Here is a 16,311-nt window from a genome sequence, read left to right as displayed (position 1 = left end):
TTCTTCCCGGTATTTTTGTCCACTACATCACTCTAAAATGAATATTTGTTCGTAAAATATTCCAATCTTCAATCTTCAATCTTCACATGATGAACATCTTCCCATGATTCTATGTACAAAAAATTGTATTTTATTGTAATGAAAAAAATCGGCAATCTCTTTTCGGGCAACCCAATATATCCAAAATGATTTCTTTTCCCCAATTAAGTTTTTCAAGCAGTACCTCTGACATTCAGCACCATTGAAATTTCGAAGATGAATTAAAAGAGCGTCTCTGAACAAAATATCATTCACTATGTATTTGATTAAATCACTTTTAGGTGCGTTAATAGTATATCTTACTTCTGTACAGTGAGCTAGGCTTCACTTACTCTTAAACATTTCATCGAAAGCTTGTCTGCATGCTTGACCTACAATTATTCACTACATATATCATCGGACGATCCTCGTGCAAGGACCAGCCTTTGGAAACTCATTTAGTTTAACAACATGATATATATCAAATATTAGGAACATTATTACTTATGAGTCCTTTTTCTTCGGTTTCCGTTATCAGGCTGCTACTCAAAGCAATTTCGTTGGATGGCGATGGAAGACAATAGCTTCAATTTTGCATATTGTGTTTTTGTTTTTGAGTTAATGTTATTCAATTGTGTTTCTACTCTGGTAAATTTTCCTTCAATTGATATGATCCGTCCTCACGAACTGGGAGTTATTCATTTGTTTCTTCTCTGCTATTCGAGAAATAGCTTTAATTTATGACATTCACTAGCACTAGCGTACCTCGATACAAATAAACAAATCTTTGCCTTATGCTCTAGTGGTATATAGAGATAGGTTCAAATCACAATGGTTCCGGTTCTACGTACTAAATATGTAACCAATATATCACTAAAACTAATGAAATTCGTAGTGAAAGTCTGTCAAGCAATAGCCAGTATATTTTTGACGAAATAAAACCGAATTTGATTCGAAGTAGTCCTAATTTGTTTTGTTCGAAAACTTAAAATTCTGTTTTGTAAAATGAAAAAAAAAAAAAAATCATTAACCTAAACACGCTTCCCGCTAGGGAAGCACGCGTGGGTAGAAGTGACACGTGTTTTGGATACCACCGAACTCTCCAGTCGTAAGACTGGCTGCTGCCCATATGGCGCGTAGTTGCCCGTCCGTACAGGCGTGGACGACAGCAACTCCAACCAATCTCGCTCGCTCTGCTACTTGTGGTCTTTGTTTTCTCTCGAATAAGGAGATACGGGACACCATCACGTGCACTTCCGATCCGTGGTGCATACTTCCAAACGCGCGGGGGGAGGAATTCGAGAGAGCTAGCCACTCGGTTCTATATAAATTCGATTGGAAGTATGCCCAATATCTTGCTGGAACGATTCGCTGCCTTAAACTTCCTCCAAATGCTCGGAGAACTCCAGGATACTGACGTAGGTACCCGTAACGAAACCGATCACCCCGAACAGAATCAGGAAGATGTTCTTCCAGAGGACCCAGTTGAAGCGTCCGTAGCCGGGTTTTTCGTAGTACGTAACCATTTCGATCACCGCCGGGAACATTAGGCCCAGAGTGCTGAGACAGACGGCTCCGATGAGAGTAATGAAGGGTCCGAGGTTTGGCAGTGCGGCCGCAATGGCAACGGTGAGAACCTGGAAAAGATGGAATGAGAACGTTGAATGAATGAAGCTCGTATACCTTATGTCGACTAACACAAAATACAGAAGAAACGCGCTTTTAACGTGGGACTACGTCTAACCGGAATATATGGAGGGAAAAATGAAAACCTAAACACAGAACATGCAGGAAAAAATGAAAGATTTCGAATGCTTATAGCTCGAACATTTCGTACTGGATAGGAGAGATGTTTGAATTAATTGATAGGGAATATTTCTACGCATCTATCGCAACTAACAAAATGTTGTTTTTCATTAGATAAACAATTGAATAACTGTAAAATATTAGGCGTTATCTAAACGCCCTAACTGCATCGTTTTGATTGGCCCGATTTACAGTTTCCCTAACACAGCCATCAAAACCAAGCAGCCTTGGGGAAATCGGCATTGCAAATACATGAAAGTAGGGGGACTTTTGTTCTCATCGAAAAATGTTCCCTAACACAGACTTTAAAACCAAGCAGCGAAATCGACATTGCAAACACACGAAAGTAGGGGGAGCTTTTGTTCCCACCGAAATGTGTTCCCTAATAGAGATTTCTAAACCAAGGTGCCTGGAGAAATCGGTATTTCAAATTCATGCAAGTCGGGGGTATTTTTGTTCCGACTGGAATGTGTTTCCCTAACACAGACTTCAAATCCATGGAGCGTGGGGAAATCGGCTCTGCAAATAAATGCAAACTGCGAGTACTTTTGTCCTCGCTTGCCTTTGTGCAGAGTGGAATATGTCTGTCCTAACATGATCTTCTAAACTTAGGAACCTGGGAAAATCGTGCAGACACTAGAAGCGAATGAACTTCCCAGTTTCAAGCAAATTCGAGATTCGAGAAGTATGTACACTTTTGGGATGTAAACTTCAGAGGGAAATGTAAAATAAAATAATCGTTTGATATTTTTTTTTTTTGTCTTTATTGGAAAGATTTTCAGCCTTAGGCTGGTTCATCAAACGTTTAATAATTCTTCCGTACATATATTTTGTTCTAGTCATCATACCAAACGTAAAAGGTCCGTCATTAAATTTACTTGTAACGAAGAACAATCAATCACAATAAATGAATTGACTTTACATGGCATTTGTTCATTTTTTTCACTCACAGAGCAAATATATTGAACTCAATTGAATTTGGAAACTGTTTCATTCAATCAAGAATTTAATCAATACAAACGAATGATTGCTAAGCTAAGGTAGTTCCACGTCAACCTTGCGGTTATATCATAGATATAACCCACCCATTTTTTCTTGATAATTTTTTTTAGTGTATACTCAAAAAGGAAAACTGTCCGAATAGAGACTGAATTGATGAATGGGTAGACAACAAAATTTATTGCACATAAAAAAATGTTCAAATTAGTGATTGAATAGATATAGCGATATAAATACGATAGACCGATGAATAGATTCAGCAAATTGAAAATTATTCAAATATATCACACACAAACCGGTCAAACCAGCCAATGACCGGAACAAGTGAACATGGTGGTAAATTTCATTTTAGCGTGAGAAGTACTGGATGATGGAAGTATGATAACACGAAGCGTTTTGTTATGCAGTAGTATTACTTTTTTGTTTTTCTGTCCCATTTTGGATCTTTTTTGCATCTTTTTTTCTCTTCTTTTTGGAGGCATACGGATACCTCATGCACTAAACTTGCTGGACTGCTGCTAGGAAAATACCCAATCGCGTCCTTTTAGGTAAAAATGAAGGTTCTGCTCTGCCAGGTCATTCGTCATCGATCGGAACAAGCAGTAGTCGGGAGGGGCGATATCTTGAGAACAAAGCGGGATGAGTAGGATGTCCCATTGAAGGGTTTTTGGGTAAGTTTCAACAAAAAAATTGGTTTCGGTTTTTATTTTTGTTTAAATGAAGGAGCCTTAAACCATATTAATCGTGATCGAGTTTCCACTTGCTAAAATTATGGCCTCCATACACATTCGAAACGCACGGCAGGTCCAAATAATGTAGCCTGGATCCATTTCTCTCCAGGTACGGGTTTGTCTGAGAATCGCTGTACTCGGGTGACGTTTAGAACAGGCCTTGGCCTTCATGACGCGTCATGACGCGTGATCTGGCGGATTAAGATCAGGGCTGGATGGCGTCTACATATCCTCCGCTCAGAACGACAGATGTTCCTGCAACCGTTTTTGAATGCGGTTCGAGATGTAGCACGGAGTCCCTTCTTGTTGAAATTTAACATTTGGCTTCGGGCCGTACTGCTCTTGAACCAGGAAAGAACATACTTATTTACAATCTTGATGACATCCGTTTGTCACCTTCTGCAAAGAACACCGGATTTTTTTTTGCTATTGGTAAACATCAATCCAAACACAATAACACTAGCAGGGTGTTTGGTCAGATACACATTTTTCTGCCCGTCGGCCACAAATTTGGAAGAAAATCTATCCGATTTAGCTTAATATGTGCAAGTGACCACGTTGCCCCCACTAGGTTTACCACTTTACCTTTAAGCAAAAAAAAAGTTCAATTTTTCACCTTTTTTTATAATGATGAAAAATGTACTATTTTGATTTTTTTTAGTAGAGGCCGTTTGCTATCTTGAACAACAATGAGTTGAGCTATAATATTCTTCGAAAAACGGGAATTTAAGCAGTATGTGGACGCTGGAAATGGGCATATTTCTCAGGGTGACCCCTATGCCCCCACTTCCCCTAATTATCGATTATTGCTCAGTTGCTGGAGGCTTCTAACACAGAGAGTTCATGCGCTCTTAGTTTGACTTCCAAATTTCCATAGTCAGACACCTCTTATTGATTCATTAACCAATAATATACATATTTAACCCTTTCGTTACGAGCGTCGTCTATAGACGACATCCTATGTGTACGAGCGTCGTCTTCAGACGACATGAAATTCATACTACTCTTCGATCACACCAGCGCGATATTCATACTTTTCGGCGCAGTGCTCCGTACAGGGGTAGCACTTCGGCGGAGCACACTGCCGTAATGAAAGGGTTAAGGGACGGCCTAGTGGCGGTAGGTTTAGATTCAGTATGTTTCGAACCGTGAGAGAGCTCGGAAGAGCCGAAGAAAACGCACCGCCGGCGAACGAAAAGATAGTGACCACAATCAAGAAGCTGAAGAAACACCACGGTTTGTGCAAGCAAACCTCATTGGAGCGTCGGGCTCGTTAATAATTTCCCCTAAGGTCTAAAGAGAATACACCGGGGAGAAGAATGGTACCGCTAAGAAGGCGACCAAAAAAGCACCAGCATCGCTAAAGGTTCCCGCTTGAGGAGAATTGTTGCCATTGAAGACAGCCGCCACACAGCCACACACATACATGCGCGTAACTCTTTTCGTTTGGTGGTTATCGAGTCAGCATCGAATGCCGGCGGGCGTCGAGCGTCGAAGAGAAGAAACCGAAAAGATATCATCGTTGCTGACAAATAATCGGCCAGTTCCGCTTAGAACGTAGAATTGCGTTGAAGAGAAAGCATTTATTTTGTTTGCTATTTAACCCTTTCTCTACTAGCGTTGTCTATAGGTGACATCAGGGTGATACTGCACATCGATCACACCAGCGCGATGTGCATACTTCTCGGCACAGTGCTCCGTTCAGCGGTAGCACTTCGACGGAGCACACTGCCGTAGTAAAAGGGTTAATATAAAATACTGCTGGCAAATACATTTTGTTTTGTAATTTTTGTTCGATAATTAGTAACATGCAATGTATCATGTATTATGTATAGGGAAAACATAAGAAAGAATAAATAAATAAAATTATTGTACCAATTTTGAATTATTGCTTTAGCTGAATATTTTGCCTTCGCTACAAACTAGTTATTCGACGACATTGTACAAAAAGCGAACGACAATCTTGCTTTGCTAGCCGTGTTTTGCATTACCCGCATATTAATCATGACTGAGATGTAATTTCAAGCAGGTACCCATGTTTATAGATTTTCTTCTATGAATAATTTGTTGTTGTCTTGAATTATTGAGACTTAAAACATCTTCAGTACATTAGACTCTATCAATAGTTTGCTTGCAAGTCATATAACTCGTAAACTTTCGAATGAAATAATAATCATGTCACTTCGTTCAATCGACAGGACAGGAGGTATTGAGGCCCAAAACCTTGTGCCTCCAACGTAACGCTCTCGTTTTCGAATTCCCCGGAATTTTCATTCATCCATTCTTTGAGAATTGATTCAGATGTAACTTCAAACAGATAATCATTGAACCAACGATAGTCCTACGTCAACCTTTGCGGTTATACCACAGATATATAGCCCACTTCCTGTTTTTAAACGGTTTTTTTAGCTTGCCACGTATAGTAATGCATCGAAATTCGGACGCTTAAGCGCTTACGAATATAACTTCAACTACAAAAAAATATTGACATGTCATATCATGAAAAATTAGCATGCCTTTAGAATTAGAGGGTCTTCATCTAATTTATGAATCACAGAATTCTACAAAATCATGTTCTATTTGTTCAAAATTTGAAATTTAATTCACCGTGTCGTGATTTGAAATCCGGACACATTTTTAATCATGCTTTGAAATCCGGACAGTTTTGCTTTCAAATCGGGACACTTTCTTTCTTTGTAATTCTTTGAGAGAAATAATTTATTAATTCTTGTAGAAGTTATTAACGGGTGCGTCATAAGTAGCGGGACTAAATGGAAACACGTTTGGTACAAAAGTGTGTTATTAATTCAATTATTTATTGTATTTTCACAAGATGACCACTATAATGGGGCGCACATACATATATATGTATATATATATACATATATATATATATATATATATATATATATATATATATATATATATATATATATATATATATATATATATATATATATATATATATATATATATATATATATATATATATATATATATATATATATATATACATATATACATAATACATATAATACATATTTTCTCTAAATCTTATCAATATGGGTATCATACTCCATACAAAGGCTTCTAACATTTTCTAATGCAACTCCTGCAAGGAGAAATTTAATCGTCAACTTATTTACCGTCCGAATTCAAAATCATTTTTTGAATGTGCTTTTTATTCCGGGTTTGTGAAATTCACATTGATTTTTGATTTTTTTCATTTTTTGGTTAACATCTAGGTACTATGTTTGACACTAAACTAAATTGACACAATAGTAGCTATCAGTCACATTCATTCAACACGCAAAAAAAGCCACGGTTTTTGCATAATTGAATGTAGTGAAAAAGTGTCCGGATAAAAAAGCGTCCGGATTCAGAAGCATCACTGTAACATGTTTGTATGTTTGTATGTAACATGGCCGCTACAAAATGGCGGATTACATATTTTCTCAAAACCCCATCAACATGGGTAATCGTAATTTTTTGTTGTATACCCTATATTAACACTAGAACTACCAACCGGTCAAAATGACCGGTTATACGATTTGTTCGCAAGATTTTGTATTGAAATTTATTTTTATATTTTTTATGACTTTTTCTAAATTCATGTATTGATCAATATTATAAATTAGTTTTGTCTCTCACTTCCAATTTTTCTGATATACATATGTGGTATACCTATTTATACCGACCGGTCAAAATGACCGGTCGTAACTTTTAATATTTCTAATTCCAAAATTGCTTAGAAACAACGTCAATCTGCCACTACGGCAGATTATAGTAGTTTGTAGTATAAGTTATAGTAGTTTGTAGTATAAGTAAGTAAGTGTCTATTTGTATTATATTGAGCGGAAGAAATAAAAATATTCTAAATATACATTTTTATCTAGTTATAAACCCATAAATGCAAAAATGTTTTAGATGACGTAACAGATTCAAGAGAAAACTTTGCTGATATCGATCAAGATGATCATGAAATTAAATTCTGAAGTTTGACCAGTATCTGAAATATAGATGATCAAATCATAAGAAAAAATGTTTGTTTCCTCAGAGAGCAATAGTAAAGAGAATCAATTTACGTAGACTAAGAAGAATGTTGATACTGTCGTCATCTTTGGATGGGAATGACCGTCAACATAGCTATAATTTTTTCTAATGGAACTACCTGCACAAAAAGATGAATGCACTCCAGGAAGGATATAAATACACAGCATTTTCAAATCAATAATTGGAGGGGTAGAGTGTGTGTATATGTGAAAATACGAATATGTGTGAACATCATCACTCCTTACGATCGTCATACCCACAAACGCATGAGAACGGAAGTTACGAATCGTTCATTTGGAGGGTACGCATAGCATTTTGTAATTTTGGTACAGTGTGCGATGAAGTATTGCTTTAATTTACTCCAAACTTTGACCGATCGACTAGAAAAAAACGGCTGAACGTATAAATTTGAAATGTTCTCAGGAGTTTAGGGGATACACTATGCTGAATATGTACTTGCTTACATTCAAATTTACTGCAATATTTGCAAAATTACAGAGGAATTTCTAAAATAGTATTAAAACGTAATTTTGACACTTTTTTTTAAAATTGATGCAAAAAATTCAAATTATTTTTTTCGTCAAAGCAACAAATTAAGTTTATACAGAATTTATTGGAGTTTTCAAAATCACCTCTCCGTTTGCGATGCGATAATTATTTATTGAATTATTTATCATCAAAGATTGAGGGGTAACTTTTCATTCAAACAAAAATATCTTTGCGTGTAAAAGTCCTACATAAATGTTATAAAAATCAAATGAAAGCTGTTCATTAAGGTTGATTGGGTTTGCTTTTGAGTTGGTTAGCAAAAAATTGTGTTAGCCTACAAAAAGTTTAAGAAAAACTGAAAGGAATCGATTTTTATTACTTCCTGATATTTTTGTCTACGTCATCTACATATACTCAGATGAAAATATGTTCATAACATATTCCGAAACAAGAAAGTATGAGCTTCAAAATAATACGCATCCCATCTTCATACGCGGATTTTTCGAGAAGTTACAGCATTTCAAAAATCACTTTGCACTATGCACTCTGTTTCTCAAACTTTTTTGTCTTTTATGTCTAAATAAAAATACAAATCAAAATAATATACTTAATGCAAATAGATGTATTTATCATGTACTTGCAATACTAGAATGAAATATATTTTATTCTCTGTAAATTTTTTTCGAATTTTTATATTTTGACAGTTCAACATCACACCGGTCAAAATGACCGGTTTGGTAGAAATAGGTATATAACAAATGTCGGTAGTTCTAGTGTTAATATTTCTGTGTTTATTCCACTTGAATTCCTTCCAAAAACCCCATTGATTCACACAACTCAACTTGAACAAGAAAAGTACGAAACGACGAGGCCTCCACGAAAGTACATCCGTCCTCCAGATATGTGCGACATGGAGATGAACGTGCAAAGTGAGTTAGTGAAACTGTGAGTATTTGAAACTGTAACAATAATTTCGCAGTCACTCTTTATATCACCTCTAAGTATTCTAAACTTGTAGACACGGAAAATGGATTTCATACACCATCCAACGGACGAGATAACTTTTCGTATAAGATATTCTACCTCACTCTACATGATTACCGGTCATACCTCGTTCAGACTGTCTCTAGTTGTGATTGATGACATCGTTAATTTCGAAGACATGTAAAATATGCGGATTCATGGTTCACACCGAATTGATAATCTTTCTTCTTCGCGACATTCATATTGTGCCAGATGAAATGAAATGGCGTGAAATGGCGCTTTTCGTTCGAATAAAAAACCCTAAATAATAATTCCATATTAGTATTCAATCCCTACTTTATAACTGTGCGTAAAAGGAAAAGAAGTTCATGCGCGCAACATTACATTGAATGCTTTGTGCATTGCTAAAAATCGATCACTGGAAATTGCCCCTATCAAATCAAATAGCTTCATAAACTTACCACAAGCCCAATGCGAATGCTATATTCGGCGGCATTTTTATGCTCGTTGAAGTTATGCTTCACATTCTTCCAGATAATTTCCATCGGCACGTAGAACTGCAGCGTGTAGGTAAGGAAGATGGCAACGGCGATCATCAGTTTCACCGCTTGAGCGAGGCTAAAATATAATGACGAAATTTTTTATTAAAACTTGTCATCAATTCAAAAGATTGTAAGCTCATTCACTGCTACTTACATGTCCTCCACTGGCAGGTTCAGCGTGACGCTACCCTTCGTGTCTTCACCGTACTTCAGGTACCCAAGGAAACCAACGCAGGCGTACAGCGTCACAACAACACTCATGCCGATGTTCAGCACACCGGGACAGCCGATGAAGTGCTGTGGAGTTTTCATGTTGTTTTCCAGCGACATAACAACGCCGATGCCCTCCAGTGCGAAAATGACAGTTCCGAAGAACATTGGCATATGCTGGACCTCTGCGATGGCTTTGCGGTCCGAGAACTCGGGTAGATCTTGCAGAATGTAGTACAGAGTAATGCCAACGCCGGTTCCGATGAGGATATTAGCGATTGCCGAGAACGGGGTCAGATATTTCAGTTCCCTGTGGAGAGAAGAGATGAATTTAGTTGGAACTTTTGGATCCATGAATTCGAGCTGTGATCTACCTGATCAGATTAACGAGAATTAGCGGAACCAGTGTCAGTACAATGTAGTACCGTACATCCAAGTGGCTGTGGGTGTAATAGTCAACCACCTGTTTCACGTTGGTCGCCACGAACACAATATAAATGCAGCAGCAGCCCAGCAAATCCAGCACCAGAAACATGTTGATGATGAATCTCGCCAGTCGAGAGTATTTCTTGATTCCATCAGGACCAGCCAGGAAGGCAGTTTCGGCAACATCGGCAAAGCCAAGCGAAGGAACCTGCGCCCTCCGGCACAGCAAATGAGCACACTTCACGAGAATGTGAACACAATAGGTACAGATCACACCGATCGCCACTGTCGCTCCCAGTCCGAACCACAGGCCTGCGTTGAGGAAGGCTAACGGCATGGCGAGAATTCCCGAGCCCAGGGATCCCTTCAGCAGGTGGACCAGAGTATCCGTGTCCGTGGTGGGGTGAGTTAGCTTCCGGTTCTCGAAGGGATTGTACGATCCGGCTTCCTCGTCATCTCGGGGCATGCCAACCAGGGGCAGTGTGGAGCCGGCCGCCGTTTGAGCGGGCACATCTGTCATGCTGGCCTTCATATTGCCGAAGATGTAGTTGCTGACATCCGACTTGCTTGAACCGGTCCAGTGGGGTCGAATGGGCTGGAAGTAAATGAGAGCAAAATTTTTCTTAGTAAAATAGAATATTTTTACAAAGAACATTACAAACTGTCGTTGAGGAAATTTCACAGTAATTTAGTAAAATTTCTAATGCTCCAAATATTTAACGTGTTGAATTGCTTAAATGCATAAACATCTATCCAAAAAGTCATTTCTGCCAACAAAGCTGCTTTGATTAAATTTTAAAGCACCACAGAAATTGAATATTGCATGATAATCAAAATGAACATATTAACCGTGAACTATTGAGGAACATGTTTTGTTTATCGTGCGTTTATTTGTGGCATTGGTTCATAACAGTTCTTACAGAATACAACTAAGCACGAAGAAAATCTCCGCTGTCGGTCATAAATTAGCAGAATGTCGTTTACGAATCGAGAAACTGTCACACAAAACTGAGCTTCGAATGGTAATCATAAAAGTGTACCCAAGAATAGACCTTACAGTGAACGGCGGGGGTGAATGAAATCCGACAAAATACTTCGCTTCGGACAGATGTTTTTCCATGCGGCGGCAAAGTTGTTTACAACACGATATTCCTTCAAAGCAGCGAGCTCGTTAATCTATTTTCGAGAAAAGCCAGAAGATGATCAATTGATCGGCCGGAGCAAAACGCAGAAAGAAATCGGAGGAAAAAAACTTTCCAAACATTAACTGACTTTTTAATTGAGTTAGCAGAATTCCATCCCGAAGCCGGAGGCGATCTGTGCGAATCCGGCTGGACACCGGCACCGATTGATGGCGCCCAATCAGCGGTGGCATTCAAAACATGAATTGCGGATTAAACGAGTTTGAGGAAAATCTATTTTGAAACGCGCGTTATGGAAAATCATGTTACTGGTGAAATGCTTGTTATGACATAAAGTGGGGGAAGACAGGTGGCGGTGGTGGCGGGGAGAGAATCCGCCACGTCCACATGGCTGTGTGCGTGGGCGAATTGCCAACCCTGTGCTCTGATGACATAGCGCGCGCTCACGCATTCGCGCCGCCTTCAGAAATAAACGGTTGCGACTCTTCTCGGGAGGGGAAGAAAATTGTTTGTCGTTTTTGTATCACGCTCCTTACAAAGTTTATTTCTTGGGTTGTTTCGGCCACACTAACGAAGGTCTATTTTTGCGCTACGGATCGGTTGAAGTTCAAATCGCAAATCGACAAGGGAAGTTTAAGAGTGCGCACTGTGCATACCAAGCTGAAGGGAAACGTCAGCAAACGAATCGAAAGAATGCAGACTGAAGATGTTAGGCATGTGAAGATGTGTTAAAATGTATCGGTATCGTCATATGACAGAAAATATCAAACGAGCCGATTTATAGCAGAAAAGTAACGAGGCAATAAAAATAAAAGTTGTTTCATAAAAACCAAACGAAATGAAATACGTTAGAGTAAAAAAAAACTTTAATTTTACCTCGACTATCAAAACAGGAATGTATTTTCTCTGTAGGTATAACGGTGTAAATGATCTTCGCACACCGAAATTTGTTTGTTATAACCATATCCAATTTGCTTCAATCGCTTAATAACCTAATAACGCTCATACGGTATGAGGCATGATGTCGACGCCAACCTCTCTCAGTTTCTATTCTGTTTTCGCATTTTCGCATGACATTGTCATGACAAATGGTTTGCTTGATAATAACACATTAAACATCACTGACATTTATGTTTTTTACTTCCAAATGTTACTTAAATTTACTAATCCTTATCCTGAAAACGGAGGCAATAAATTCGACCTACGTGACCAGGCTCAGCCAAAAAAGAGCCTGAACACAAACAGTTCAATAATTTTATCATTGTTGAAATTGGACCATTTGCGTAGAATGATTTCCATTTCATAAAATATGATCCACAACTACCTCCTAAAAGATTGTGGAGATATGTATTTTTTTAAGTGAGAAATATAGGGAAAACATTCGAAGTGAAATTCTACTTTTATTTTAAAAAATTAAAAATATTTGTAAATGAAATAATAAAAAAAAAATCGATTCGATTAGTGAAAAGTGAAAAGAACAATTGAGTCCGCTTTTGCATCTATCTGGCAGAATTCGAATTTCCTATCGAAGGAATGACCTTTTCATGTTATCTCTAAAACCAGAGTCATTATTTTTGAGGTATCCAAACTAAGCTAAAAATATTATTTTTTAAAGTAAAATTTGGTTTTGTCTCTGGTATGTATTCTGTTTTCCAAACTACAAACCACAAACATTATTATTCGTATATTATTCATTTGTATTCCACTTCTAGAGCTTTTTTTCTCACAATTCAACCAAAATGAAACGAAAGAAATGAGCAGAGGCAAATCTAAATATACGGGCTGAATATTCATTCATTAAGTTCGTTTATATCTGCTTCTTTCTCCTTCTCCTTGTCCTTCTCCGTCTCCTTTTCCTTCTCTGTTCTACTTCAAAAGTCTTGCTAATGGTAACCAGGACTATTTATGGAGACGTATGTGCTTAATAACCTCAATTGATGATACATATTTGAACACAGAGTTGAATGATAGTAAAGGGTGATTTTTAAAGCGTTTAGTTTCTAAAGCACAGAAAATTATTTGTAATTCAACTAACTACCAAAACTACAACACCAGGGTACTTTTTAACAGAATAGTATGGTTTAAGAGATATATTTTTGTTGGATCAAAATTCTACAGATTTTAACAGTGGTTCTATTGCCTGACTTGCGAATGTCAATTTTTTTTCAACATATTTATTAATCGTTTTATTTATTAATTCCTTCTCATTTTTCGCGACAAAATTGTAGTAGATCTCACGCTTCAGATTTAACCAGCGATTTTCGATGGGACGCAACTGGGGGACGTTGGACGGGTTCGCCGACTTGGGTACCACATCAATATTCAGCCGCTCCATCCTTCCTTACGATCGCTTCGAGTAGTGGGCCGACGGCAGGCACTTCGTACTATAAATTTCCTCGTTCACGGCCAGTCCGGAGCTAGAAAAGAGCGGCTTTGACATCCCCTTCTCGCTGATTGTCCGCCACAGCAGCACCTTCTTGGAGAACTTGGTGCGTGAAATAAACTTCACTTCTCACGCTCACTTCCTTCGTGGGGGAAGTAAAATACGAAGTGCCCTGCCAGTCGTTGCCATCCAGGGTGAGATAGGTCTCGTCGTCCATCACCACCATCACGTCGCGATTCGCCGGTAAATTCGACTTGACCATCTTATTCAGCCGCTGCCGCTGCGTCAATGCCTGCAGCTCCGAGACCAGTGGACGGGACTTCCGCTTCCTGACATGTAGGTCCATGTTCGCCAGGTACTTTTTCACTTTTTGTCCAGTTACACCGACTTCCCGGCCAAGCGCACGCAGCGATGTAGCCACTTTTCCCTCGATCTTCCTCTTCAGCATCCTTTGAAGCTTCTTGTCGCTCAGGGTCGTCGGTAACGGTCGTCACTGTTTTCGCCATCACGGTTAGAGTTCGACTGCTAGAGCTGTCAAATTTTTCCTGCTGACTCATGGGTTACTATGATTGATGCTGCATGGGTAGTTTCGTCAGTGCGTGTGAAGTTAAACCCATGAAAAATCGGCAGTTTTTGTTCATTTTTATTAATGCAAACGTTATCTAGCTAACTGTTTGTTCACCTAGTGTAGCACTTACTGACACACTGTGGATCGAGTTCAGTTATGGTTACAGAGTTTGAATCATTCGACTCGCGTAGTCTGCATCATTCTGCTGCTTCAAGATCCATGGAGTGTATGATCAGAGCTGCAATTTGTCACTGTCACTGCACATATGTGGGCTACTATGACGACCATTGCAACATTACCACCAAACGACGTGCAACAAAACATAAACCGACAAGACAAATTGCAATTCTTCTGTCATTTTTGATCTGTCCATGCGACAAAAAATCCATGGAATCCAAGATCACCTACGCTCCGATTCTATTCCGCCGATATTTTCGGCAGAATATGGGAAAGTTAGATCTGATAAAATGTTCTTTACTGACGGTTCATACATAAACGGGTCCACTGGCTTCGGCATCTTCAATGAAAATTCTAGTGCCTCTTTCAAACTCGAAGATCCTTGTTCCGTGTATGTCGCTGAACTGGGTGCGATATACTACGCACTAGGGCCCATCGACCATTATTTTATTTTTTCAGACAGTCTCAGTCTCAGTCTCAATAGAGGCAATCCGCTCAATGAAAGTTGATAAACGCTCATCTTATTTCCTAACAAAAATAAGACTATTGAGTGTTTTGGTCGAAAAATTATTCAAGATTACCTTAGCATGGGTTCCCTCTCATTGTTCGATTCCGGGGAATGAGAAAGCGGACTCGTTAGCTAAGGTGGGCGCTTCAGAAGGCACACTTTTTGAAAGGCAAATTACTTATAATGAATTTTTCCACATTCCTCGTCAGCACACTCTTGTAAGTTGGCAGCGCATGTGGAGTGAAGATGAGTTCGGTCGTTGGTTACACACGATTATCCCTAAGGTCTCGACGAGTGCATGGTTCAAGGGATTGAATGTAGGTCGTGATTTCATTCACGTGATATCTCGACTTATGTCCAATCACTACAACCTAAACGCGCATCTTTATCGCATTGGGCTCGCAGCAAGCAATCTATGTGATTGTGGCGATGGCTACCTCGACATCGAGCATGTTGTCTGGTCGTGTATCCGGTTCCATGCTGCCCGCTCTCAGCTCTCCAGAGCATTGAGGGCACAATGCAGACAATCGGATATCCCCGTCCGGGATATCTTAGGTAGCCGTGATCCTGATCTTCTGCTCCATCTATACCTGTTCCTCAGAAACGCCGATGTCAACGTTTAATGATGTTTCCTTTGTTGTGTCCCTGTTTCATATCCCTCCTATCCGATCTATAAACTTTTACTTAGTCGCGGCAATACATACACACACTCTTTACAGATACACGGGCTGAAGGTTGTGCTGTCCACTGATCATTCAAGCGAAAGGTTGTACCGCTCATGACAACTCTACACGAGCTGATGATTGCGCCGGCTAGTGATCATTCTATCCTGGATTCCTCGAGTCGAGAAAGACGCACCACGCTAGAAATAGGGGGTGTAGACTAGAGGGGCGTTGCTGATTAACGGTCAGCTGCATCCCAATAGAAAGTATCCCATGTCGGGCACACGTACAGAGCACTGAAGACTTCTTCTTCTTCAATGGCACTAACGTTCCTTGAGGAACTTCGCCGTCTCAACGTAGTATTACTTGCGTCATTTTTATTAGTACTTAGTTGAGATTTCTATGCCAAGTAACACGCCTTGAATGCATTCTGAGTGGCAAGCTCTAGAATACGCGTGATCACAGTGCAAGTCGGAGGAAATTTCTTTGACGAAAAATTCACTGAAGACTGCAACATCCCAATTATGAGAACACTTGTAATACTAACCTCGAGCCAACCGCGAATAATCGGTTACATATTACTAACATAGTTGTAAGCAAACATTGTCGAAAT

The 16,311-nt window shown here is 39.1% G+C and overlaps 1 protein-coding gene across 2 annotated transcripts in view; it reads right to left on the bottom strand.

Moving 5' to 3' along the window:
- Positions 1 to 275: 275 nt before the first annotated feature.
- LOC129777971 (proton-coupled amino acid transporter-like protein pathetic) overlaps positions 276 to 16,311 on the bottom strand; it is a 77,072-nt gene continuing 61,036 nt past the window's right edge. For both annotated transcript variants that reach the window (XM_055784584.1, XM_055784585.1), the window contains exons 2-5: positions 10,207 to 10,853; positions 9,777 to 10,142; positions 9,542 to 9,698; positions 276 to 1,655 (exon numbers count right to left, since the gene is read on the bottom strand). In XM_055784584.1, coding sequence (XP_055640559.1) covers positions 1,395 to 1,655; positions 9,542 to 9,698; positions 9,777 to 10,142; positions 10,207 to 10,853 — 1,431 coding nt within the window. In that variant the 3' untranslated portion in view covers positions 276 to 1,394. The remainder of the gene's footprint in view (positions 1,656 to 9,541; positions 9,699 to 9,776; positions 10,143 to 10,206; positions 10,854 to 16,311) is intronic.

Source organism: Toxorhynchites rutilus, chromosome 3 (assembly GCF_029784135.1).
Source record: "Toxorhynchites rutilus septentrionalis strain SRP chromosome 3, ASM2978413v1, whole genome shotgun sequence".
Taxonomy (NCBI): Eukaryota; Metazoa; Arthropoda; class Insecta; order Diptera; family Culicidae; genus Toxorhynchites; species Toxorhynchites rutilus.
This window is presented reverse-complemented; position numbering and strand designations above follow the sequence as displayed.